General features: G+C 36.8%; 1 protein-coding gene across 10 annotated transcripts in view; it reads right to left on the bottom strand.

Annotated features, from left to right (window-relative positions):
* LOC149556318 (phenylacetaldehyde synthase-like) overlaps nucleotides 1-25,983 on the bottom strand; it is a 177,488-nt gene that overhangs the window by 66,672 nt on the left and 84,833 nt on the right. For 9 of the 10 annotated variants that reach the window (XR_016364663.1, XR_016364662.1, XM_089830563.1 and 6 more), the window contains one exon: nucleotides 17,843-17,907. The exons of the other annotated variant lie outside the window; for it this stretch is intronic. Coding sequence is in view for 7 of the 9 variants with exons in the window: in XM_089830563.1 (XP_089686689.1) it covers nucleotides 17,843-17,907 (65 nt within the window). In the remaining 2 variants the exon portion in view is untranslated. The remainder of the gene's footprint in view (nucleotides 1-17,842; nucleotides 17,908-25,983) is intronic. 10 annotated transcript variants of the gene reach the window in all.

The following is a 25,983-nucleotide window of genomic DNA, read 5'->3' on the forward strand; positions in this document are numbered from 1 at the left end:
TGTATTTAATAGAAACATCTGCCCTTGATAATACTCGCAAAATCTTCTCCTTCGCGACTAATAATTGGTCATTCAAATCTGCAATGCTTAAGGCCTTTTCTCTAAGTCATCAAAGTGACTTGGCCACTCACAACATTACATTTTCTAGTTTTCTTTTATCTATAGGAACACTACACCCATCAGTATCAGCTGACTCAATGGACGAGACCATAAAATCCTCACGTCAAAATGGTGGGACAGCATTATGATGAACCATAGATTCATCCAAAAACTCATTTTTTTAACAAGGTTTATCAAAAATAATCTCCAAGTCACCAATATAGAGACTTGTATACCCCTCACCTACAACAATGACGAATTCTTTTTGTTTCAACTCATTCTGTCATTGTGTTAGAACCAAACTTTAGCAGCCGTGCCTTCTTTGTTGTCAGTCCATACTTTCTTTGCTGACTTATCTTCCTCTAGCACCTTTGCCATTTTACTTGTGCTTATGTGATTAGGCTGCCATGGCACTTCGCAGGAAAGAAAAGTTCTTGTCAAGTTAGTTTGTTCTTGCTGCATTCATGAATTCTTGTATTGGAAGACTATTTTTCATTAACTACTTCTATCTCTACCCAACAAAGGTTTCAATATCTTCTCACAACAAAGTATCACTCTTCCAACCAATTGCCCCTCAACTAATTGGAGACATAAGTTACATAAAGGGAGTTATGTTTTATCCCACATTGAGAAAACGAAGGATGGAGCTCTTGTGAGAACACTATAAAAGAAATGGAAGAGCTTCTTTTAAGTATGGTTGGAAATATCAAAGAAATTGGAGAATTTTTTGGAGGTTATGTCTCAATAGTTTGAAGGACGAAATCCCTTCAAGCTGAAAATCTTGACGCCATTGAAAGATATAGTCTTGAGATTCAACAGGGTAGCAATCCGAAAAAGCAGAAACAAAAAAGCAGTCCGAAAAAGCGTAACCGAAAAAGCAGGCGGAAAAAGTGGAATCGAAAAAAGCAAGCGGAAAAAGCAAAACTGAAAAAGCAGGTGGAAAAAGCGGAATCGAAAAAACAAGCGGAAAAAGCGAAACCGAAAAAGCAAGCCGAAAAAGCAGTTCGAAAAAGTAAAGCAAAAGGGGCAGCATTGAAGGAAAATTATTACAGCCATCTACAACCAGGTTCCCTTGTTAGTATTGTTTTTTTTAGGGTATTATAAGTTTCAGTTGTAAGTGTGCATTATACCAGCATTGTCATTTTGGTAATCCATGTAAATGCCAAAGTCTTGGCCATATTTCATGAGCATTGTATTAGAAATTTGATTGCAATCAAAAAGATAATAGTTGCTGGTGTCATTTAAGCAATTCAATCTCATTATTTATCAGCTAGATAGTTTGCATACCAACTGTTTGCAAAAATGCCAGTTGCCTGTAGGTGTTCTTTTCTCATGCTTAGATCATAATATATGCATTGAATATTGTCAAAATTAGGAGCACACTCATGTTAGATCATTGTGTAGTTCATTGTAATCTTCTATCACTAGATTCTCATTGATGCAAATTGGAAAAAAGTCATTTAAAGCAAGCTGAAATACTATATCAGTCATATGTCTCTTGCATGTAAATTCTTTGATGAAATTCCTTGAGCTTTCATTAGCATTTTTGAGGGCAGATTTGAGGAGGGTCATTACAGTGGTATCAGAGCTTGCTTGCAAAGTGTTTGACGAAATGTCAAACAACTGAAGTATAAAGATTTTTGGTGTTTGAAGAAGTTATAACCTATTGGGGTCATTACAGTGGTATCAGAGCTATAAGTCTTGCCATCCTATGGAGGTCTTATAGGGAATTTGGAATAGCCAGATAAAGAGAAAACTGTTTGACAAAATGAATGTCGGTCCAGATCAGGGAAAGGAAAGATTCTTACAATTATTAGACACCTTAGCACAGAGACAGCGATCAGCAGAGCAAAGAGCATAGGAACAGAGTCAGAGATTTGAGCTTATGATGCAGATGATGGCTTGTCAAATGGGGTTGAATGCTAATGTGGGTGGAGGAAATAATCAGAATGGTAATAATCAGGATGGGGCACATAATGGAGGCGAACAAGTTGGGAACAATTTCGGTCATGCACCCCAGCAAACTAGGACAGTGAGTTCGCGGCCCATGATTCCCATATTTCCTCCTAGAGCTCTAGAGCAGCCCGTACCAGAGCCCCAGATCACTGATATACAGGACCAACTGAGGAGAGATTGGGAAGCCGGAGGTCCAAATTTTATTGCTGCAATTACCTTTAGGGAGTATATAGATGTGCGGATGAAGCATATGCCACGTGGACATGACAGGAACCAGAGCTATGAGCTACAGAAGAAAGTAGGGAAACTTCAGTTACCATATTATGATGGTTCGGGGAAGTCTACAGCAAGAGCTTGGGTTCAAAAGCTTGACACATACTTTCAAATGAACCCTATGCCTGAGAAAGAAGCTATTAAGTATGCAGCAATTCACCTGGATGGGTTAGCACACAAGTGGTGGCATCATGGTATGGTCACTATGGGTCATGCACACATTACCTCATATGTGGAGTTCTCAGAGAGACTGACTGAACGCTTTGATAGGCCTAAGGATCATACCTTCCCTATGACAGGCAGAAACTTGTATGAGGAGTTTAACAGACATGCAGATTCGATACAGGGAGACTTCAGCACATCTTCAAGTAATGGTTTATCTGCATCATCTTCACAGGAAGAAGGGGTTTTAGATGTTGTGCAGGTTGAGCCAGTTGCATCAGAAGGTGATATCATAGGCACATCGGATTGCATGATTGACACAGATAGTGATTCCAGTACAGTTGGGCTGGATGAAGTTACAGCAGTTGAGGATACTGTCATGTTTGAGGATAGTACAGTTGATTAAAAAGTGAGCATTCAGGACTTTGCAGAAAATGAGTATCAAGCACAGTTGGATGCTTCTTCACATGAGATAGAGGCTAGTAGCTCTTCACTTGGTTTGGCAAGCCAGCTGAAGACAAGGGACAAGGATATTGTCGCGACTTTATCTCATCATGACAGGATGTATGGATTGATTGAGAATCACATTTGGATGATTCAACTACAGGAGAGATAGAAAGGAGTCACAACAGGTTCTTCTTGTGACGACTTACAGCAGATCAAGGAAGGCATGGAAGCAATGAAGGTAAGTTACATACACCGACTTTTAGATCGCGATCATCTCCTTAATCTTGCAGGGATCTATTTAGATGCATTGAAGAAGAAGGAGGAGGATGACCAACTTTCTCATGAGCTAGAGGATACTCGGAATTCCTTGGTGTGTATTCAGTTGGCTCTCCAGGATTCTGAGAGACATGTGGACGAGCTTTGTCTTGAGGTGAGCTCAGTTCGAGAGTTAGCGCTTATAGCAGGGACTCAGTTTTCTTTTACAGTCAGGTCACATGTTGATGATTTCTCAAAGATGACAGAGTTTACAGGAGAGTCCCAGGATCTAATTATTACAGACGACACCCAGGGGGATGTTGTGGATAGTTTTGAGGACTTAGTTTCCTCAACAGTTTTTTATGGTACGGAGGGGTTGGACAGCGATGCTACAGTTTTTGATACTACGTATGTTGATATGAGCTTTGGAGTTGATTCGCAGGATATGGATGGTAATAGTCTAGAGACTAGTAACTTTGAGGATGCTCCTTTAGACAGTGTGTTAGAGGAGGTTTGTAGGAGACAATCTAGCCAGTGCCATCATGTGTCTAGTCAGTTGAGAGTTAGTGAGCGAGACATTTCTATCGCTTGCCAGCATTTCGACGCTGCTCGTCAGTTGTTAGCAGTTTATGGATGGGGTTGTCCTACTATTGATGAGCAGGGAGGTAGTTATCTTTCCTTGACAAAGATCCACTCTTTATGGGAGGCTATTCGGATTCTGAGACAGGATTATATGCAGTTGGTAGCCAATAGAGATTATCTTATGGAGTGGGGGAGTACAGCATACGATGCATTATTAGCCAAGGAAGATGAGGTGAGTGAGCTTACTCAGCAGCTCGAGGTGACTTCTGAGATTCTTGAGAGTACACAGTTGGCTTTGGAGGAGTCACACTTTCATTTGGCTAAGGTGATCATGGAGTTAGAGCGACTGCAGTCTTTACCAAATTCTGTACAGTCACAAGCTGTGGTGTCTACTGATCCGAGGATGTCCATGGTCGAGATTGTCAGAGATAGTGGAGATGGGTATGCATCCACCCTTGATACTAACATTGGCATATCGGTTCCGTTCCTACTAGAGTCAGGTTCAGTTGAGTTGGGTGCTATAGCAGATTGTTGTGGTATGCCTGACATGGTGGTGGCCTCTAGTACTGATGGCACGGAGACTAGAGATGTTGTATCAAAGATCATGTGTGATGTTGGTGAGCCGACAGTTGGCATGGTTCTTGCTAGTGATACTACTCCCTTGGCAATGTCTTCGAAGGTAGTAATTAGTTCCAGCTTGGTTAGTGATCGATTGCAGTTAGTTTCATCTGGGTTGCAGTCTGAGCCACTAACTAAGATTGGCGCATTCCATCGGCATTACACTGTGAGGTATGCTCATCAATTTACCTTTGATGACCATGTTGATGAGATGATGATATGGAGATATACTTTGATTCCTAGTGCTTGTCATCAGCTATGGGATGGTTTGACGCCACAGGATGAGAGTTGTGATGGGCATGACATGGCAATAGGTTCTGTGGTTGATAGCTTGATAATACATGACTTAGAGAAGGAGTTTGGGAGTGATGCTTCAGCGGTTGTTGTTATTGATTCTACTCTTTTGGTTATGACATCTCCTGACTTAGCTGGTGATCAGTTACAGTGGGTTGTATCACTTGTTCATGGTGATCTGTTGACTGGGATTGGTTCTTTTTATCAGCATTATACTGCAGGGTATGTACATCACTTAGCATTTGATCCTTGTGTTAAGGAGTTGGTGGCAGGCAGATTTGGTTTGGGTTCCATTTCTTGCTGTTTATCTTGTGATGTCTTTTCACCATCAGTGGTGCATGGGAGTTATGGTTATGAGACAGTGGCCCGTAATCTATAGAGTTGTGTTAACTGCAGTAGATGTATAGTGTGTGGATTCTTTGTATTTGGTGCAGTTTCATGTGGGAGTGGCCACCATTGTTGCAGAGTTGGATTGTACATTCCATATAGACCAGTGAGATGCGTTGATGGTATTTACTGTGTTGGCAGTTTGGGTTATCTACTCTACTTGGGTTTTGATATTTCGAGAGCTTGTTTCTCATGGGTTCCTAACTTTGGAGTTTGGGTGAGTTGTATTCGCCAATTTGATTATGGATTCCTCTTGGTTAATTTTCAGAGGTTGTTGCAGGAGCCTATGTTGACTAACAGCAGTATAGTTCGTGACTACATTTGGGATCCAAGTGGATTGATTGGGTTGTTGTTCGGCCATTGCTTGGGGACAAGCAATTTTGGGAAGGGCGGACTGTAATGTCCCCTTTTTCGCATTCATAGCATGATGTTGTCGTTAGCCTATTTCCCCACGGTCCCGTAGGCTAACTAGGACATTAAAGGGGCTTAGAGGCCATTTGGCCTAGATAGTTTCAGTTGCAGGTCTTTCTGAGGGGTTTTGAGACAACTTTGGGCATACTTACTATTTATAGTAAGTCATCTTGGGCATGGGTGGACATCCAGTGGCAACGGTATGTCGATAGTAATTGTTTAAAATCGGCAAGAAGACTTGTTTATCATTGATAAGATTTGTTTTGCATTGATAAAGCTATTTTATAAAGTTAAATTTAAATATTTAACTTTATTAATGCATAGACTATAGTTTGTGAGAAATATTTAAATTAAAAGAGTCCCTTTTATTTTATAACACATTGGAGACATAAGTTACATAAAGGGAGTTATGTTTTATCCCACATTGAGAAAACGAAGGATGGAGCTCTTGTGAGAACACTATAAAAGAAATGGAAGAGCTTCTTTTAAGTATGGTTGGAAATATCAAAGAAATTGGAGAATTTTCTGGAGGTTATGTCTCAATAGTTTGAAGGACGAAATCTCTTCAAGCTGAAAATCTTGATGCCATTGAAAGATATGGTCTTGAGATTCAACAGGGTAGCAATCCGAAAAAGCAGAAACGAAAAAGCAGTCCGAAAAAATGGAACCGAAAAAGCAAGGAGAAAAAGCGGAATCGAAAAACGCAAGCGGAAAAAGTGGAACTGAAAAAGTAGGTGGAAAAAGAAAAATCGAAAGAGCAAGCAGAAAAAGCGGAACCGAAAAAGCAAGCTGAAAAAGCATTTCGAAAAAGTAAAGCAGAAGGGGCAGCATTGAAGGAAAATCATTACAGCCATCTACAACCAGGTTCCCTTGTTAGTATTGTTTTTTTTAGGGTATTATAAGTTTCAGCTGTAAGTGTGCATTATACCAGCATTGTCATTTTGGTAATCCATGTAAATGCCAAAGTCTTGGCCATATTTCATGAGCATTGTATTAGAAATTTGATTGCAATAAAAAAGATAATAGTTGCTGGTGTCATTTAAGCAATTCAATCTCATTATTTATCAACTAGATAGTTTGCATACCAGCTGTTTGCAAAAATGCCAGTTGGCTGTAGGTGTTCTTTTCTCATGCTTAGATCATAATATATGCATTGAATATTGTCAAAATTAGGAGCACACTCATGTTAGGTCATTGTGTAGTTCATTGTAATCTTCTATCACTAGATTCTCATTGATGCAAATTGGAAAAAAGTCATTTAAAGCAAGCTGAAATACTATATCAGTCATATGTCTCTTGCATGTGAATTGTTTGATGAAATTCCTTGAGCTTTCATCAGCATTTTTGAGGGCAGATTTGAGGATGGCCATTACAGTGGTATCAAAGCTTGCTTGTAAAGTGTTTGACGAAATGTCAAACAACTGAAGTATAAAGATTTTTGGTGTTTGAAGAAGTTATAACCTATTGGGGTTATTACACCTTTGAAAAAACACCTAACTACATTATATAGCATCAATATGCAATAAATGCTAACAAGAGTCTCTGAAGGGATCATATATTGTTTTGAGTTAGTTGATCCTGGTTTGAATTGTGATTCCATAACTTCTACAGACCATTTGATATCGAAGGCCTCATTGATGACCTAGTAAGTTATTTCGGCTTGCTAACTTGATTTTCTTCTTCTAATGAATTTGTTATTTGATGGTCTAAACAACAGCCAAAGCCATTCGACAAAGTATGATTTGTTTTTTCTCAAGTCCTCTTTACTAGTCAATGATTTTGGTTGCGCCATTAGCCCATTTTACCTTGTTCCCACAGACAAACTAGGTTTTCTATACGGTCAAAGAATGTTTTTGGCCTAGGTGATTTCAATTTCAAGCTAATCGGGTTGTTTTAGTGGGGTTTCTAGGCACTCACTATTTTTAGTAACTCGGCAAACTCATCATTTTTAGATTTAATATAAAGTGACTTTATAACTTAAGCTGATATTGTTAATGTCACTTTATTATCTATGTGCACTTTATTTCCTTAAGTGGTGGAAATAAAGAAATAGAAATGGGAATGCGAAAAGTCACCTGTTTGTTCTTAAAAGGGAAGATGGTGCTCATTTCCAGCTACTTGGCATGTGATTTGGATTCACTTTTCTCTCTTAGAGAGTTATTCTTAAAAGAAGCTTTCAGCAGGTGAAAGGATGAAAACCCTCAAGTTTGGGCAGTGCACGAAAACCCATTGTCAATTGGAGACATCCCGCACAAGTTTCACATTGTATTCCAAGTTCTTCTTTTCTTATATCCAATCTTGTTGTAGTGTCTATATCTACAATTGGATTTCTGGCTTATTTTATTTAAGAACTGGCAATGAAATACATGTATTTTCTGGTGGAGATTTTATGCAATAATATATTGGGACTGCTTTATCTGGTTGTTTATTAAAGTTTGTTGGAAAAATTGGAAAATCATTGCATGGAGTTATTTGATAAAAATTTATGAGTTTACATTAAGGGTTTCGAAACAAATATCCTATTAGGGGTATTACAGTGGTATCAAGGCATTGATCTTGCCATATTGTGAAGGTTATTTAAAAAATGATTATAAAGAATAAACACAACAGCTTCAAAATTGTAGCCAATGGATTGCGTCTTGGTATAGACTCATGAACTTTTATTGAGCAATTAGGGCAGTCTTATTTGACAGTGGATTAATAAAGTTTAATGATTGTCCAAGGTTTTCTAAAGTCTAGCCGTAAGTATCATTTACAAATGTTAAAATCAACACTTTAGCATTTCTTTCCCTGGTATATATCTCAAAAGGTTGGTGTTTAATGCAAAATAAAATATTAAAGGAAACTATAGTGGGTTTGCCTGAGATAATAGTAATACGGAATTGCATGGTAGAAGTTTTTGTTTGATAATTATTTGTGGAAGCTTTATATCAGTGCAGGAGGAAATATTTGTATGTTGCGGCATCAATACTTCGTATTGGAAAAACATGAAGTTTAATGCGGGGACTTTTTTTTAATGTGAGACATATATATTTTCATATATATGTGTAATATATATATATATATATATATTTTTTTTTTATTTTTTTTGGAGTACAAATTCTTCATTGGATGCGCACCAAGAAGGGAGCTATTATTGTTTACGGATATGTTGGAAATTAATGATTGGATTAATGCTACCTATCTAAGGTTTCAATTGTTTCTAATGTTGGGCATGACATTCTTATTATAATTATTTAAAAGGTCTGTCAATTATCAAGAATGAAGTTTCAGAATCAGTATGCATTGAATGTCTCTCTACATGTTAATGTAATTTTTATAGAAGAGTGAAATGTCCTGAATCGCGTGGAAGATTTGTGATGGAGTTGGAAGTTGTTTCCAAGAACTGCTGAATTTAACTGAGAGTTGGAATCATTTTTAATTTAGCGTGAGCATTACCGTGACTCATTTTAGAGAACGCGAAGATTCTTGTGCCTCATCCACAATGGAAAGACTATATGGTCTTCAAACATGAACCAACATAAAAACACCCAATAGCTAACATTACCTTTGAGTATTGATGAAGTGAAATATTACATATTGGACATCATTTCTGAGGTATCATGCTTACTTTGAAGTACCCAGTTGTCTCAAGGGTCAGAGTATCTTCAGCTTCAGCTATAGATTGGTTCGAGCTTCAATAATATCGTGGAGACTAAAAGTTTAAAGAAGAGTGGAGTGTTGGAACATTTCTTGTCTGTTAATGCTTAGTTCTTATTGTGGATGTACCTAGAAATATCCTGAGTTTGGAGAAAACCAATTCTTCTTCCTAACCTCACTGCAAGTGGAATCATGGGGCCATGAATGTCTATTAGGCATCATTACACAACTGAACGCATGATCATATTGGAGCATTTTTAATAACTTTCATCTTTCTGGAGCAAACTGAAGATGCTATTATGGATGCGTATTATCCAGAATAGGGATGCATGATGCACAAAAATATTCATTGGACGAGTTCTGAGTCTGACAGCAAGCAAGAGTTTTTTAAGACATATCTGTACACACAGATTCAAGTAAACTGTGTATTACAACGTAAGGGAGTCGACTGAAATAATCATTGTGGAAATCAAGACAGACATCATTCTGGTGTTGGAGACCATTGGAGGACGTAAATATAACATTAACACACCTCTCTCAGAAGCGGTCCATGAGCAGTCCCAGGTAATGTGATTCTTATACAGATATTGGAGCATTTTTAATAACTTTCATCTTTCTGAAGCAAACTGAAGATGCTATTATGGATGCATATTATCCAGAATAGGGATGCATGATGCACAAAAATATTCATTGGACGAGTTCTGAGTCTAATAGCAAGCAAAAGTTTTTGAAGACATATCTGTACACACAAATTCAAGTAAACTGCGTATTACAACTTAAGGGAGTCGACTGAAATAATCATTGTGGAAATCAAGACAGACATCATTCTGGTGTTGGAGACCATTGGAGGATGTAAATATAACATTAGCACACCTCTCTCAGAAGGGGTGCATGAGCAGTCCCAGATAATGTGATTCTTATACAGATTGTAATGTCCCCATTTTAGCAGTTGACCAGGTGTGTGTGCGTTAGCCTTGTTCTACATGGTCCCGAGGGCTAACGAAGGGTTTAATGGGATCTTGGAGTGTTTTGGCCTAGTCATTTCCAGTTTGGGCCAAAACGAAGTTGATTTACTCAGTTTCAGGCATACTTACTATTTTTAGTAAGTCGGCAGGATACAGTGCAGGTCAATTTTGGTGATTGGATTCAATACTCCTCGGTGAGAGCTTTCCGATGAGCTATCACTCGTATTATTCGGAGTCCGATTGCTAATACATTTTAATGCCTGAAGTTTTATTAAAGTAACGTCTAATTTAACTGTAAAATATTAAAGTGTTACTTTAATATTTATTTTATGGTGATGTGTACCCAAGGGAGACATAAGGGGTATTTTAATATATGTTTTATATTACACATCTTTATCCCACATTGCCCATATGAGTTGAGCGGACCCGTGGGAATAGAATAAAAGGAAGCATTTGTAGCTTCATTAGGGAGGTTGAATATGAGAAGAAATTGGTGTGTGAGTTGCAGCTCCGTTCTTGGCATTTGAGGACGTCTATCCTCTCTTGTAACATTCTAGACGTCATTCCCTTGGGGTTTGGCCTTTGGAATTTTTTGTTATTGGCTTCATTATCAGGCAGTTTAGTTGCATTTCCGGCTACAGGCAGATTTGATATTTTGCTCATATCTTCTTCACTACTTGTCCGACGCTTATGCCGCTTGGAGGGAATGGTATTATGAAGGTAGTGGACTGATTGGAGGACAAAGTATTGTAGCAGCAAGTTCGTAAGCATGGGCTGAAGTATTATGACAATATTGCTGAAGTAATTAGTGAGTTGATAAATCTGCCATGTATTTGGTTTTATGAATTTTGAGAATAACATTTTATTAGCAGCAGTTCATTTCCACTTTGCATATTATTGTAGTTTCTTTCTTGTTTATGTTGTATGATACCAATTCCATGCACGAAACACAACAAAAAAATAAACGTTTGATTTCCAGAGTTATAAGGGGTTTTAAGAAGTTGAATGCAAACTGTTTGACATAATTCCTTTCAGCAATTTGGTTTAGTTTTTGGGACATCCAAGGGTGTCCATTACACAGATATTGAAGCATTTTTAATAACTTTCATCTTTCTAGAGCAAACTGAAGATGCTATTATGAATGCGTATTATCCAGAATAGGGATGCATGATGCACAAAAATATTCATTGGACAAGTTCTGAGTCTGACAGCAAGCAAGAGTTTTTGAAGACATATCTGTACACACAGATTCAAGTAAACTGTGTATTACAACTTAAGGGAGTCAACTGAAATAATCATTGTGGAAATCAAGACAGACATCATCTGGTGTTGAAGACCATTGGAGGACGTAAATATAACATTAAAACACCTCTCTCAAAAGTGGTGCATGAGCAGTCCCAGGTAATGTGATTCTTATACAGTGCTCATTCTTTTCCTATATACTTTGCATAATTGCCAGTAAGAACTCATCTGAAAAGTGCAACACTTGTTTGGAATCCATACATGATCATTGACTTGTATATTGTCATTTGTAAGTCACTCTTGTAGCAAATCACCAAATTACCAGCACATGAATTCTGAATTGATTTCTAGTGAATGATTATATACTAACCTTCTAAACCAAAGAGTTTAAATTGGTTCCATTCACTAGGATGTCTTTGACAAATTGTCAACTCTGGAATCGGTTATAGTTAACATCTGATTATCATTTGAATGTGTTACTACTGGATACCACATAGCCTGAATGAGAATGTTTACCAAAGCTAGTGCCAGATCCTGAGATTGTTATCTCTGCATACAAGAAATTATCAATACAAGAGTCCTTGAAAGGAAGAAAGTGTTGTCATGGGGAAAATGCATGGTTTGGAAGAAGTTAGAAACTTCCTCCATGGAACCAAAACGACTTACCTTCCATCAATTATATGGACTTTCGTCCAAAGCTGCAAAACAAAAATGATGCGGCAAAGAACTGCTCTGAATTGGCCTAGCATCTTCTTGCAAAGGATAGGTGCAAAATTTTGCATAACAAGTTTTCAGCAGTCAAAATCCAGGTTATAGGTGGTTTGGAAAAAGAACAACCAACTACCAGTTATTTACAGCCTTCACATGATCAGGGGATAAATGTTAATAGTGGCACAAGTTTGTTGACAGGCAGTTTGGAGGTAGAGCGATCTTATAGGGCTGCTTGCATTAGTGCTCTTGATAAGAATGTTGATAGCCCTTCTGAGGAAGTTGACCAATCAGCCAACGATGGCAACTCCCCATCTTATGTGAGTGTTGATGCTGATTTTCATTCAGACTTAATGGTCTCTACAGATGGGATAGATTCCTTTTGTGATGAGTTGGCTTTTGAACAGAATGCTGTCCCTAATTCCTCTACGCAATTGGGAATGAAAGATGAGATTTATGATGTGGATGTGTATCATGAAACACATTCTCCCACTTCATGTGCACTTGACTGATCTCATACACCTACTAGTTCACCTTATTTAGAGAGTCAAATGAAAGTGACTGAACATAAGATTATTGCAGCTTTATCACGCTTTGATGAAAAATAAGCAATGTTTGAAAAGCACCTTTGGAAGGAACAAATGGAGGGGAAACAAAGGGGACTTAAAGAGGAATTTTCACAGCCATTAATAATACAATAAGGGCTGCAAACTATGAAATCAAATTACCTACACCTTCTTTCAGATCGTGATCATCTCTTTGACCTCGTAGATATTTACTCAGAAGCACTGAGGAAGAAGGAAACAAACATAGATGCATGTACATATGAGCTAATGAGTGTCAAGGACACCCTTGAGGCTACTTTAGTGGCATTTCATGAAGCAAAAAATCAAATTGCTGAGTACAATCAAAAATTACATTTGGCACGCTCTAATTCAGCCCAACATTCAAATATGACCATTGAGGAGGTTCTTAGTGATGATAGCATGAGGTCTGATCAGGTTGAGCAGGATTCATCTACTTCCAGTAGGCAGATTGTACTGTATGATGAGCCATTGATGGAGGTTGGAGCTATTTATTGTACTATACATCGAGGAGTGCTCATAACTTTATGTTTGATCCACACATAGAGGATTTGATGAGGTGCAAGTATGGGTTGACTCAGAGATTGTATCATCTAGTGTGGGATGAAGGTCAGCCATCTTCTGAAGATGGTATTCGAGGCCGCAAGTATTTGAATTAGGTGGTGACCGATGATAACTTACAGAGGCACTAACCAATTTTTCACTATAGTAATATATATCTGAGTGTGTTTCTTAATTCTATGTCACAAGTGTGTCGTGCGGATACAAGTTTACACGACGGTTATGGTGTCAATTGCTACCACCTAGGTTACGTGCAGAGTTAGCACATTCATATGAATCTCGAAGAGGTTGGATGTACTTATGAGACTGCAGATTCCTTTAGTGGTTTGTATCTCCTTATGGATGATGGATGTGAGAGCAGTTTTCCTTGGGACCCGAGTATTGATAGAGATAGCAGTATAGCTTCGTTGGGTTCCATTGATGGGCTTCACCAATCATGGTATGGTGAAGATGAGGTCAGAGTCATGCAATAGGAGTCTGATGACCTTGGATATGTTTTAATTTTGATGGATTCCTCTTGTACGCAAAATTTGGATAGTTGATGTGGTGTGTCCTTACACAATTGAGGGAGGCAAGACAGGATAGCTTTCTGGGTTGCTCTCTTTTGAGATGTTTACTCTTGTGAAACCTACTATTCGATTACTCCATGATTTGTAGCAAGGTGCTACAGTTAATGAAGTAGTCTAGCAGATATTATACTCGTCATGGGCACAGGTATTAAAGGAGTTAGTGGGTGATATCGAGTACATCACACAGATTTTCACTTGGGATTCAGGTGGAGCTTTTACAAAGATGGTTTTAGTTCAGGAAGTCAGGAGGAGTGATTGGTTGCATTCTATTCTCGATGGTGGCTGGTATATTGTTGAGCTCCCGCCACCTCTTAATGTCAGAGGTGTGTGTAATTATAGTTGGAGGGAGGTACTCGGTTGGGTAGCGAGAATTTCGTTTTATGATAGTAGTGCATGGCAAGCTGTCTAGATTGAGTATATGCATGAGATGGTTTGGATGTCAGGCATCCAATTCATTGGTGTCCAAGTTCATACTAAGCTGTTATATGACTTTGGGGCTACAGCTGTTTACACCAGTATAGCGCAGCAATTGGACAGAGAGTCATCTTCGACACAGATAGGGGATTCAAGTATTTGGGGGTAAGCAATCTTTGGGAACGGAGGATTGTTATGTCCCCTTTTCTAGCCAATGATTTTGGTTGCACCATTAGCTTGTTTTCCCTCGGTCCCATGGGAAAACCAAGTTTTTGGCCTAGACAATTTTAGTTGCAAGCTAATCGGGATTATTTTAGTGGGGTTTTTAGGCACTTCCTATGTTTGGTAAGCCAACAGACTCATCATTCTTGGCATTTCAGGGTGAGACTAGAAGTGCCTTGTCAAGAGCTTTCGAGTGAGCTATCAACCATGCATATCCAAGTCCATATGATGGGAGGATTTATTGTCTAAAGATTTAACAGATTTATTATGAAGTGACTTTATAACTTAAGTTGATATTGTTAATGTCACTTTATTATCTATGTGCACTTTATTTCCTTAAGTGGAAGAAAAGAATTTATTTAAAAAAGAAATAAAGAAACAGAAATGGGAATGCAAAGAGTCACATGTTTTTTCCTAAAAGGGAAGATGGAGCTCATTGTCATGTCCCTTTTTCAAATAATTAAAAATAATAATCTTTTCTAAGGCAGGCAGGCCCAAAAAGGTGAAGTTTCGGAAAAAGGGGATAATCTTTGGAAGCTAATGGACTAATAAATGAAAATTATTATTAAAATATGTTTTATTAACCCCTCTTGGACGTGAGTTAGGGTTATGCCCTCTTTTAAGGGGTTTGGAAGCATTTTGGGCTAATTGGAGAACTTGATTTTTGCTCACTTCTTTGTTGTTCTTCAGAGGCTGCCAAACCTGTGGAGAAGGAGACCCAAGAACGGGAGTTTGCAAGTTTCCAGGAAAGCTAAGGACGGGAGTTTGAAGCCATTCCATGTGCATGCTCATGCAGAGTTTGCCTTTGTGCTGAACAGTGCAGATTTGTGGGTTTTTGGATGTGTTTTTTTGTAAGAGTTTGGTGTTTCCGGTTGAGTATTTCATATCAGTTTGGGTTGCTGTTGTATTTCAGATTTTTAGATGTTAAAATAGAGCTGAATATATGTATTTGGTCATGATTATACTTCTGTGATAGATTATTAGTGTTTTTGTGGTGTTTCCGGGTTATTCTGTGTTGTTTTGGGAGCCTAATGAGCATTGTTTTTATCCTCTGTTTAGGAGCTGTTGTGTAAATGTTATACAGATCTGAAAATGTCATTTTGTAGGCTGTTATGCTGCTGAAATTTCTATAAAAATTTCCACTTTCAGATTTATTAATAATATGTGAAGCTGTGAAGTTTTTTGGCACTATTTCGAGCATACCCGATTTGGGGTTTATTGAGAAATTGGTGGATCTTTGAAATATTGGTTGTTTGATTTTAAAGATCTGATTAGAGGTTTGAAATATCATATAAAATCACAGAAAGGGACATTTCACTCATTTCCAGCATACTTGGGTTGTGATTTGGATTTCACTTTTCTCTCTTAAGGCACATTTGGCAGTGGGAATTAGATTGGAATAGGCATATGTAAATTCTTAAAACTTCTAATCCTCTATTTGGGTGCACAAAATCAGAATTGAGAATAGGAATACGTATTCCCACTTTGGCCCAAAAATGAACATTTGCAATTCCACCTAAATAAGTGGAATTGGAATACGTATTCCTATTCCTATTTTATTTTTTCATATTTGATGAAAAATTCAAGTCCATGCCTATGACCACACCCACCGAAAGCCCCACAGTTATAGAAATTGGTTGACTAAAGAAATTAGGAAAATGGTCAATTTTGAACAAAAGCATAGCTCTTGCACAAACCACTAGTATATCAAAGGCATTGATTTTGAATACTGAGATTACATACCAAAAATTCAAGCCCGCATAGGGATATGAAGTGTTTTATGACCTCGGTGATGAAGAAAATCATGAGGAACTCGAACATCCTCTTCCTTTTTCCCTTCATGGATACTTTTGGACTCGTACATAATGAAATCATGAAAAAATCTCAGAATGTGATCATATGGTTTCAGATCTTTATGTAGCAACTTCAATTCTTCATTCAATTTTGCGTCGTGTTGTTTGTGCTCTTCTAGTGTGTCCCCTGTTCTTGGATGCAGATGATATGAGAAAGTGTGAGCCAAAGCAATTATATCATTGCATATCATTCTAAGAAGCTCAATCTTTGTTGTCTCTTCTGTTAAGTTTACCTCCATCTCCAACAACTAAATGAGGATGCTCATGGGAACCTAATTTTCAAGCATGACAAGGTCAGTCAAGATATCAAATTGGCAAGACTGGACCCTATTTCTGTGAAAGACAGAATTCAGGTTCCATCCTCAATCCTCATTGTGGTTTCTTTGTGATTCATTGCTGACAAGCCTCAAACTCTCTAGAATGAAATATTCGTCAAGAGTGAAAAGACGCATGAGAATTGGTCTATCGACATTGTTCGTCTGCTATTCAAACTCCAATTTCAATTTTGTCTAACCAAACAGAGAATAGGAATACATGCTCTCAATTTCTATTCCAAAATAACAATTCCTATTCCCGCAGCCAAACAAGCCCTTAGAGAGTTATTCTCAAAAGAAGCTTTCAGCGGGTGAGAGGACGGAAACCCTCAAGTTGGGCAGTGGAGGACAACCCATTGTCAGTTGGAAACATCATGCAAGTGCCTCACATTGTATTCCATGTTCATCTTTTCTAATATCCAATCTTGTTCGAGTATCTGTATATATGATTATATTTCTGGCTTATTTTATTTAAGAACTAAAATGAAATGGATGTATTTTCTATTGAAGATTTAATGTAATAATATTTTGGGACTGCTTTATCTAGTTGTTTATTGAAGTTTGTCGGAAAAATTTGAAAATCATTGCGTGAAGTTATTTGTTTAATATTTATGAGTTTTCATTAAGGGTTTGGAAGCAAATATCCTGTTAGGGATATTACATTTCCTATGCACAAATATTTTATTTTCAGATCAAATCCTAAATTGTAATACTAAAAGATTGACTTTGGAATGTTATACATTAAGCATTTTGATAAACAACTACGATATCTATTCAAAATGTAATATGCAAGTTCAGCTCTACATGTTTACACTACAAGGCATCAATAACATTCAAAACTATTTCCTACATATTTTGGTACTTGTTTCATATTCCAAAGGATGATAAAGATAATGTTTGTTTTGGCTTATCTCATGGCAATACTTCAGTGTCATGTCTGTAAATACACTTAGAAGAAATCCACTTTGATAATATAATCATTTCCTTATTCTTCTGGCATAATTCTTATAATGTTCTCATTTCCATTTTAAAATCATCTCATATTTCCCCAATTTCAGTATGATGCTTTACATTTCTACAATCTGTTTTCTCTTTCACTGATGGATTGTATGTCATAAACAAATTAAAGATAAATAAAAACAATACATTTTCACTTTTATCAAATTGAAAATATTACCTTTTGCAAAGTATTTTTAACTCCTAAAAAAAATTTAAAAATAGACCTCATATAATGTTACAACAGGCATATATCAGCTATGCAAGAATATAGGGAAACAAATTTCTAACCTAAATCGACGACCAAGGGGTATTTGCCAATCTTTATAGTCAACTACTAGGCTGGATTCTGAAGCCTGCAAATATGTCCAAAGCAATATAAATACTAAATTAGCCTAGCTTCAAAAGTCACATCGCACATTATATATCATATTAATAATTGCTAACTAAAATATATTTTAGTAGAAATTAACCACATTCAACAAGAAATTAGACTGAAAGCTCAAGAGAGTATTTTTGAGATAGCATTCAAAAAATAACATTGTAACAAAAACAAATGTGATCATGTCATTTGATATTTTTACAGAAAATAAAAGTTTTGTATCCAAATGAAACTTGATTTTTTCATATAGTCATTTTCCATCATCGTTTGTGTCAAAATGAAGTTAGAAATAATCATTTTTTGACTGAATTATAAGTTGCTATACAATCATTTTGTACCAATCATTCAGTGCTAATACTATGTGAGACTCTAAATGAAATCTCAAACAAACTAACTAGGACAAGTTAGTCGCACTACTGAATCCAATTACCCTTTTAGGGATTTTGTCCTAAGATTTCTAACTTTAAAGAAGCCCTCCAAATTCCAAAAGGAACAATAATAATCCAAGCATATCAAATGACCCCCAAAATGTCCTTTTGGTAACCCCTAGACTGCTAGAAGAACATTTTGAATTCCCGCTCGTTTTACTATGTTAATTGAACCTAAGAAACAAAGTCAGTTTATTAATTTTCCTTTAATAATACACTCAAATCACTTTATAAACCTTATCAAACCATTTAAATAATATTACCTGTAGAATAAATTCAGACAATATTAAATAATTAAATTTAATTATTCCCCTTTTATCTACCTTTAGCCTATGGAAATTAAATAGGCTAATTAGTCATTCTAGACTACTCTGCCGAAAGGGGTATTACAATGCATAACTCAATGTAGCAACCAATACAAAATATGTTAGTAACGAAATATGTTCTAGAGGCAAGGCTTCCAAATTAAATTACCAATATTAAATTAGGCAGAGAGCAACATAAATCACTATTAGAAACAGTATTGTCAGATATAGAAGAGATTTGTAATATTCTCACAATATAGCCATTGAAACTTGCAAACGAAAAAATAACTTCAAACTTATAATTCTTAAACCAGTAAACTACACTGAAATTCAAAGTATATATTACTTCGTTGATTGGAGATACTGATTAGCATTGCAGAAACACCTCTGAAAAAATTACCAAAAAACATACTATAATGCAGGGTTTCAGTTATTGGAAAGAAGTAAAGAAACATTGTAGAAGTTAAAGACTGTTGGGCCAACTTAATGAATGAATATGAAACAATGAGGATGTCAGTGGAAGATACCAGTGAATTAATCAAAGCATCTGAGCTTTTCCCAATACCGTATAAGTTAAAAGATGATGGAGATTGCATCTAGCGACATTGTAAAAAAGGAAAAGATGAGGATCTTCCTCCGATCAAATGGTCTAGCTCTGAACTTACAGCCTTGTCCATAGTAATGAAACAAGTTACCAAGCATACCCAATGGTGGGTAGATTGGCAACTCCATAAGCCAAGGGAAAGGAAAGTGGTTTTCACTTATGATTTAATGGGTAGGATAGTCAATAACAAAGTTAGCATACAATGCAAAGGAACCTGAAAGTCAAAATTTAAAGAAGAGAAAGGATACAGCTGAAAGCTCACTAAGGATAGAAGTAAGAAAAGTTGTAAAATCAAAAGAAGAAGAGATCAAAATCAGGCTCATTACACCAACAAGAAGTCATCTGCAAGAGAGAAGGAATTGTTCCAGGGTCAGAAAAGGATGTCAGCTATTGACAATGAACCATGAGTTGAGAGGGAAATTCCTTCTCATTTTCATAAAGAATAAAATGCAAGTCCCACTCAACAAAATATTCGAAAGAAACCACCTACTTCTCCTGTGGATATGTCAATAGAACTAGACAATTTGGATATTGATGTGCAAAAACACTTGTAACTTAAAATATATTTACTTTTGGGTTCAAATTCCCCACCTTTATGCACTTTAAACATAAGTCAAAAAACACATTAACTATTACGATGATAGGTAAACATCTATTATTAGTTAATGGTAATCTATTTGTAATCTATTCTAAATATCATAATGTTTCTAATATTTAGTTAGCTGTAGTTATCTGTTAGCCTTTTTAGCTTTCTTTTAACTAGAATAGAATGTTTCTATTCTTTACGATCGTTTCCTAAGGAAACATTGCTTTATTCTTTTGTGTATAAAGACTTCTTGGTCCCTATTAATAACAAGCAAGTATTTTACCAATTACTTCATAATACAGTATCAAAGCCAATACTTCAAATTTTTTTGAACATTTTATAATTTCTTTCGAAAGTATCGGCTACAAGTTTTCGAAATTATTTTTGAGTTTTTTCTAAAACCCATCTAGGGTATCCACTATTCAAACCACCGCATCAAAGGCATGAGAAAAATCGTGTGCGTCATAGTTTAAAAAACCTATGGTATTTCGTTAAAATCGCAAAACATTGCATAATGGCCTCTCCACCGAAATTAGCGCTCAATAAATCACCACCGAAATAAAGTGATATATCGCCGCAATTTTTCCTATTAATATTGCATGAAAAACGTAAAAATTGGTTTTTAAATAGTTGAAAAGTAGTCCATTTTAGATTTAAAGTTTTTTGCAGCTCTTTTTGTTCTCCGACAGCGATTTTAAGTCTCCATTTGGTGATTGCAGAGCTGACTGCCGACATACAACTCCCACCCTTGAGCCACGTTGCCACTGAGTCTTCAGATTCGACCTTCACATACAACTCCCACCCTTGAGCCATGCTGCCACTAAGTCTTCAAATTCGACCTCCATAAGGCACTTCGAGTGGGACTTTCTCACGAGTCACAACTCACAACAGCATCACCCTCCTGAGCTCGACATTCATCACCCTCCCGAGCTTTGACAGACTGCAACACTTCAAGTTCATTCATCGCATTCATCACAGGCTGCAAGTCGACACTTCCCAGCTTGTTTAAAATTTAAATTTTTCATTTGTAAATATTTGAGTAAATTTTAATTTATTTGTAATTTAGTAAAAAAAATGTTTTAAACTTAACTATATTTTAAAGCTAAATACTACAAATTAAAATGTATTAAATGATTTATAATTTTACTATTTTGGTTTTGATAAAAAAATTATGGTTTAAAATACACTTAAATTGCATAGTAAATTAACAATATTTAACAAATTAACGGTATTTATAATTTATAAATAAATTTTAATATATTTAAATTTTAAAATACTAAATTATAAATCTTTTAAAAAATAGACTTGTTATTGACTTACCGTTATATATGAATTATAATAGTTAAATAAAATATAATTACTGTAATTAAATTTACAGTTTTATTGAAATTTATGTACTAGTATTTAGTAAATTTACAATAATGCTATTTTATTTAACAATTATAATTTATAATTTTTTATATAATAGAATTAACTTTAAATGTATTGTTTACAAGATTTATAATCTAGTTTTTGAATATTTAATAGATAATGTATGCTTTCTAACTACACATCATCTATTTTTTATTAGGTTCTCTAAGTCTACAAGATCACTGGTGGTGGCAGAGTTAAGGATCCTTTATGGAAACATGGGATCCCAGGGTTAATTAGTGGACACGTCGAATGTACCCATTGCCATAAGAAAATGACTTCAAGGATAAGCCGATTGAAATACAATCTTGCGAAGATTCCATGCAACGATATTACACCGTGTGAAGTATGTTCGAAAGAGGTTACAAGAGAGCCTTTGACAAGCCTACAAAAAAATGCTCAAGGTAAGGCAGAAAAAAAGAGGACATTTGAGGCCATGGCAGCCCCAATGGGGACTTTTAGTTCTATAGGATCAAAAACAGGTGTAGAGGGTTCTTCTTCTATTGGGCCTCGGATACGAGGATCAAGAAGTACGAGTAGGTCTCTACCGGACTTTTGGGTTCCACATACCACTCCTGGTGCTCAACCCAACTTAATAGGCACTACATGGAACAAAGAGATGCATGAGAAGACAAAGGTGGAAATTACAAGATTTTGGATCCACGATGATATTCCCTTCAATGCTTTATGTAGTCCATATTGGGATTAAGTGGTAACCTCCATTTCTTTGTCTGGTAAGGGATTCAAGCCCCCCAACTCCCTATGAGGTGAGTGGGCCATTATTATAGGACGAGGTAAGAAATATTCATCAACTTGTATAAGAGCAAAGAAAAGTTTGGGAACAGAAAGGTTGCACTATTATATCTGATGGGTGGACAGATGGCAGGAACGGGATGCTCATCAACTTTATAGTTGCTTCAGGGGGGCAGTTGGTATTTCTAAATCAGTTGCTGCCTTTGATCAAGTAAAAAATGCAAAAAATTTGTCTAACGTGTTGGATGAGGTGGTAATAGAAGCGGAATTGGTTAATGTCATCCAAATTGTGACTAATAATGCAGCTACTTATGTGGCTGCTAGTAGACTTCTCATGGAGAGACATCCCACGCTATTTTGGAGCCTTTGTGCTGTTGATTGTCTTGACTTGTTTTTTGAGGATCTGGGGAAGCTGAGCTAGGTGGAGGTGGTTGAAGATGGAAGGAATGTTGCTAAGTACATCTACAATCATACATGGGTCTTGAATCTTATGAGAGAGCACACTAGTGGTAGGATCTTGTACGAGCAGGGGTCACACGCTTTGTTACTAATTTTTTGAACTTGCAAAGCATATCTGAGACATTGCTAGACCTCAGGCGCATGTTTCTTGATAAGAAATAGTTAGAGAGTCCTTATGCTAGGAAGCCTAAAGCAGAGAAGATTGTGAGGATTGTGTTTGATGCTAGCTTTGAAAAGCTGATGGAAGAGACCCTCAAAGTAAGTTTTCAAGTATTCATTGATGATTTATATTAAATTTTGAAATATTTTCCTTGGCACGTGTATAGGTCAAATGAGACCAAATATAGACCCATATAGAACATCATTGATCGTAGGTGGAACCGATGACAACGCCAACACATTCATGTGGCTGCCTACTTCTTGAAACCCAAGTACTATTTCTCCAACACTTTTAAAGTAGATGCAGAGGTTCAAATTGGATTGGATACATGTATTCGAAGATTGATTGCTGATACGGACCTCCGAGACCTCATACTTGATGAGTTGCAGAGCTACATGAGGGAAGACGGGCCATTGTTTTCTTCTCCTGATTGTAAACATAGGAGATACACCTTGCAATTAGGTAAAAAAGAACATGTGTTTAGTTTTATCATACCATTTATTTCACTCGTCAAATTTATTGGAAGTTTTACCACATCATAAATGGTTTTTTTAATCCTTGCAAATCTGTGGTGGGAAGATTATGGTGGCACAATGCCTAATCTTCAATAGCTTGCCATCTGAATTTTATTGGAGCCTTGTAGTGCTTTTGGCTGCGAGAGAAATTGGAGTACTTTTCAAAACATACACACAAAGAAATGTAATAGGTTGACTCAAAACCGCCTAAATGATTTGGTTTATGTGAAGTACAACCTTCTCTTGCACAAGAAGAAGGTGAAAGGGCAGGCTTCATATGAAGCACACTTGACTTGGATGAGATTGATACATATTCAGCCGATTGGATTGCTCCTCCTGATGGTGAGGATGCGGATGTTGGTGAACCTCTATTGACAGATGAGCAGCTAGTTGAGTTTGAGAGAGAAGCAGACAAGTGGGATGCAAATGTGGCAGCACGTGAGGAGGAACATGAGCTTGGTCATCCATCAGAGGCTTCTATCGAGCATGAGGCACCTATTAGGGCACCTGTTGAGGATGTTGCCACGAGAACTACTACAAGACCACCCACCCAGCAGCAATGATCTCTTTTGAGTTTTACTCGTAGACGCAATTTATGATTGCTGATTCCAGTTTCATTGATACTAAAATTTGAACTTAATATGTACTATTCAGAAGTAGTAGTTTCATAGAGTTTGACTTCTATGTATCTAACTTATTTATATTCAGATGTTGTACTTATTTTTTGGTATAAGATTCTAGCAATATGTTAATCTACTAAGTTCCTCTTGCTATGAATTACTGTTTAACTTAAAACTTTGACTGATATATGGTGGATATCTCAATTTTCAAATTATTATACATTCTACAAATTTGTTGTATGTATGTGTTTTTAAGAATATTTTAAGAAATTTTATATTTTCAAATGTTCGATAAAAGTGTCAATTTATTGCTGATTTTTTTGCTGAGTTTTTGCCGATTTCGAGTTTTCCAAAAATTTTGGGTCAGCTGAGATATTCCTAATACCGAGTTTTTAAACTATGGCATGCGTAATGATTCATCTTGGTCTGCAAAAATCTCAACTTGGTTATGCTTGAAAAACATGTTTTGAACAAATTGCATCTGTGTTTTTTGGGCAAACTTCTGTTCACTCAATACATGCACTATGGACAAATCGGAAACTACTAGTCTCCATACACATCACGTCTAAGCAGAGCCTTTTTTTTTTAAATTGCAACTATTTTTTGCACTTTGGGGTCGTTTTTGCTTTCCCAAGCCAAAAACGACCTTAGCTCGGTTGTTTGCAACCTCAAATCGCAATATTTTGGCCTCACAAACTCCATTTTTCTACAAATCCGAGCTTTCATAGTTGTCGACTAGGGTTTTTTTGAAACCCTAATTTTTTATCTCAAAAAAATATTTGATTACAAATTCTTGTGTTTTTCAAGAGCTCAACAGGGCTGTCTATTTTTTCTAGGTGCCTCAATTTTTGTGGTTCAATTTTTGAGCCAACGGATCTAGACCCGACAACTTTTCTTTTTGGGTTTTTCAAGCTCTCTTTTGGGTCATCCTTCAAATTTTCTAGGTCTTCCATTTTTTGCCTCGAAGAACGTGGCTTCACAAATTTTCACATTTTTCATTGAAAAACATGTCATGGTATCTCTAACAAACATTTTGCTTGAGTACAACTCAAAATTCAATGGGCGAAATTATGGCACATGGAAGCAGCGAATCATAGCAATTTTTGAATATTGAAATACCAATCAAATTGTTATGGGTGGTATGAAGCATCCGTTTGCTCTTGTTACTAATCAAGATATATGGGATGTGAATAATTGAGAGGCGGTGATGCTTCTCAAATTATTCATGGCTAATGATTATCTCTCTCAAATTCCATCCAGCAAGACAGCTATCGAGATGTGGACACATCCCAAAGGTCTTCATGAGACTTCTAACAAAAGCAAAGTTTTTTTTTTGAAGAATGCTCTGCTTTCTATTATCATGGATGAGCGAACCTCGCTCCAGGCACACCTGAATAGGAATCAGGAAATCTGTGATCAGTTACTTGCCATTGGTCGCAAGGTGGAGGAAGAGGACATTGTGGTTATCACTCTCTAGAGTTAACCAAAGTTTTGCGAGCAATTTATTGAGACTCTCAACATCACGTCTTTTGGTGTTGATCTAAAGTTCACCGATCTCTGCACACTTTTGCTTCAGCGAGATCAGTGGAAACAAAAATTCAGTAGTAATTCTAGCTCCACCTCCATAGAGCAAGCCTTTGCTACTAAACCCTTTCAAAATGATAAAGGCAAGTCTCAGCTGTCTTCTCAACAGACGTCCTTTGCTCTAGCTTCAAACAGCACCCGGAAGAAGAATATTCAATGCAAATATTGCCACAAGTTTGGTCATATGAAGGTTGAATGTCGGAAATGCTAAGCTGCCCAATCTAAGCAATCAAGTTCACAACCCCAAAGCAAACAGTGCAGAGCACACTGAGCAAACGAGATCTGCCTTTTACACCTTCATGGCTAAAAGACCTACAAATCATGTGAAGTTGTCTACCTGGTACATTGATTCAAGTGCCTCTCGTAATTCACTCATTGCAGAGACTAGTTTACTAACTACCAGCCTTATTCAGATTCTGTTATTTTTTGTGGCGAAGAAGAGTACACCATTGTCGGGAAAGGCAACATTCAGATTTAGTCTGCTAGGAGGAATCTAATTTTCCTCGATGCGTACAACATTCCAGAGATCGAAATAAATCTACTCTCAGTCAGTCAGTTACTGCGACATTCTCCACACCTAAATGTCACCTTCAATTCACATCAATGTACCATCACTGATCGGGCAA

This window comes from Cupressus sempervirens, chromosome 5, assembly GCF_028749045.1.
Source record: "Cupressus sempervirens isolate cs-2001-9-10 chromosome 5, ASM2874904v1, whole genome shotgun sequence".
Lineage (NCBI taxonomy): Eukaryota > Viridiplantae > Streptophyta > Pinopsida > Cupressales > Cupressaceae > Cupressus > Cupressus sempervirens.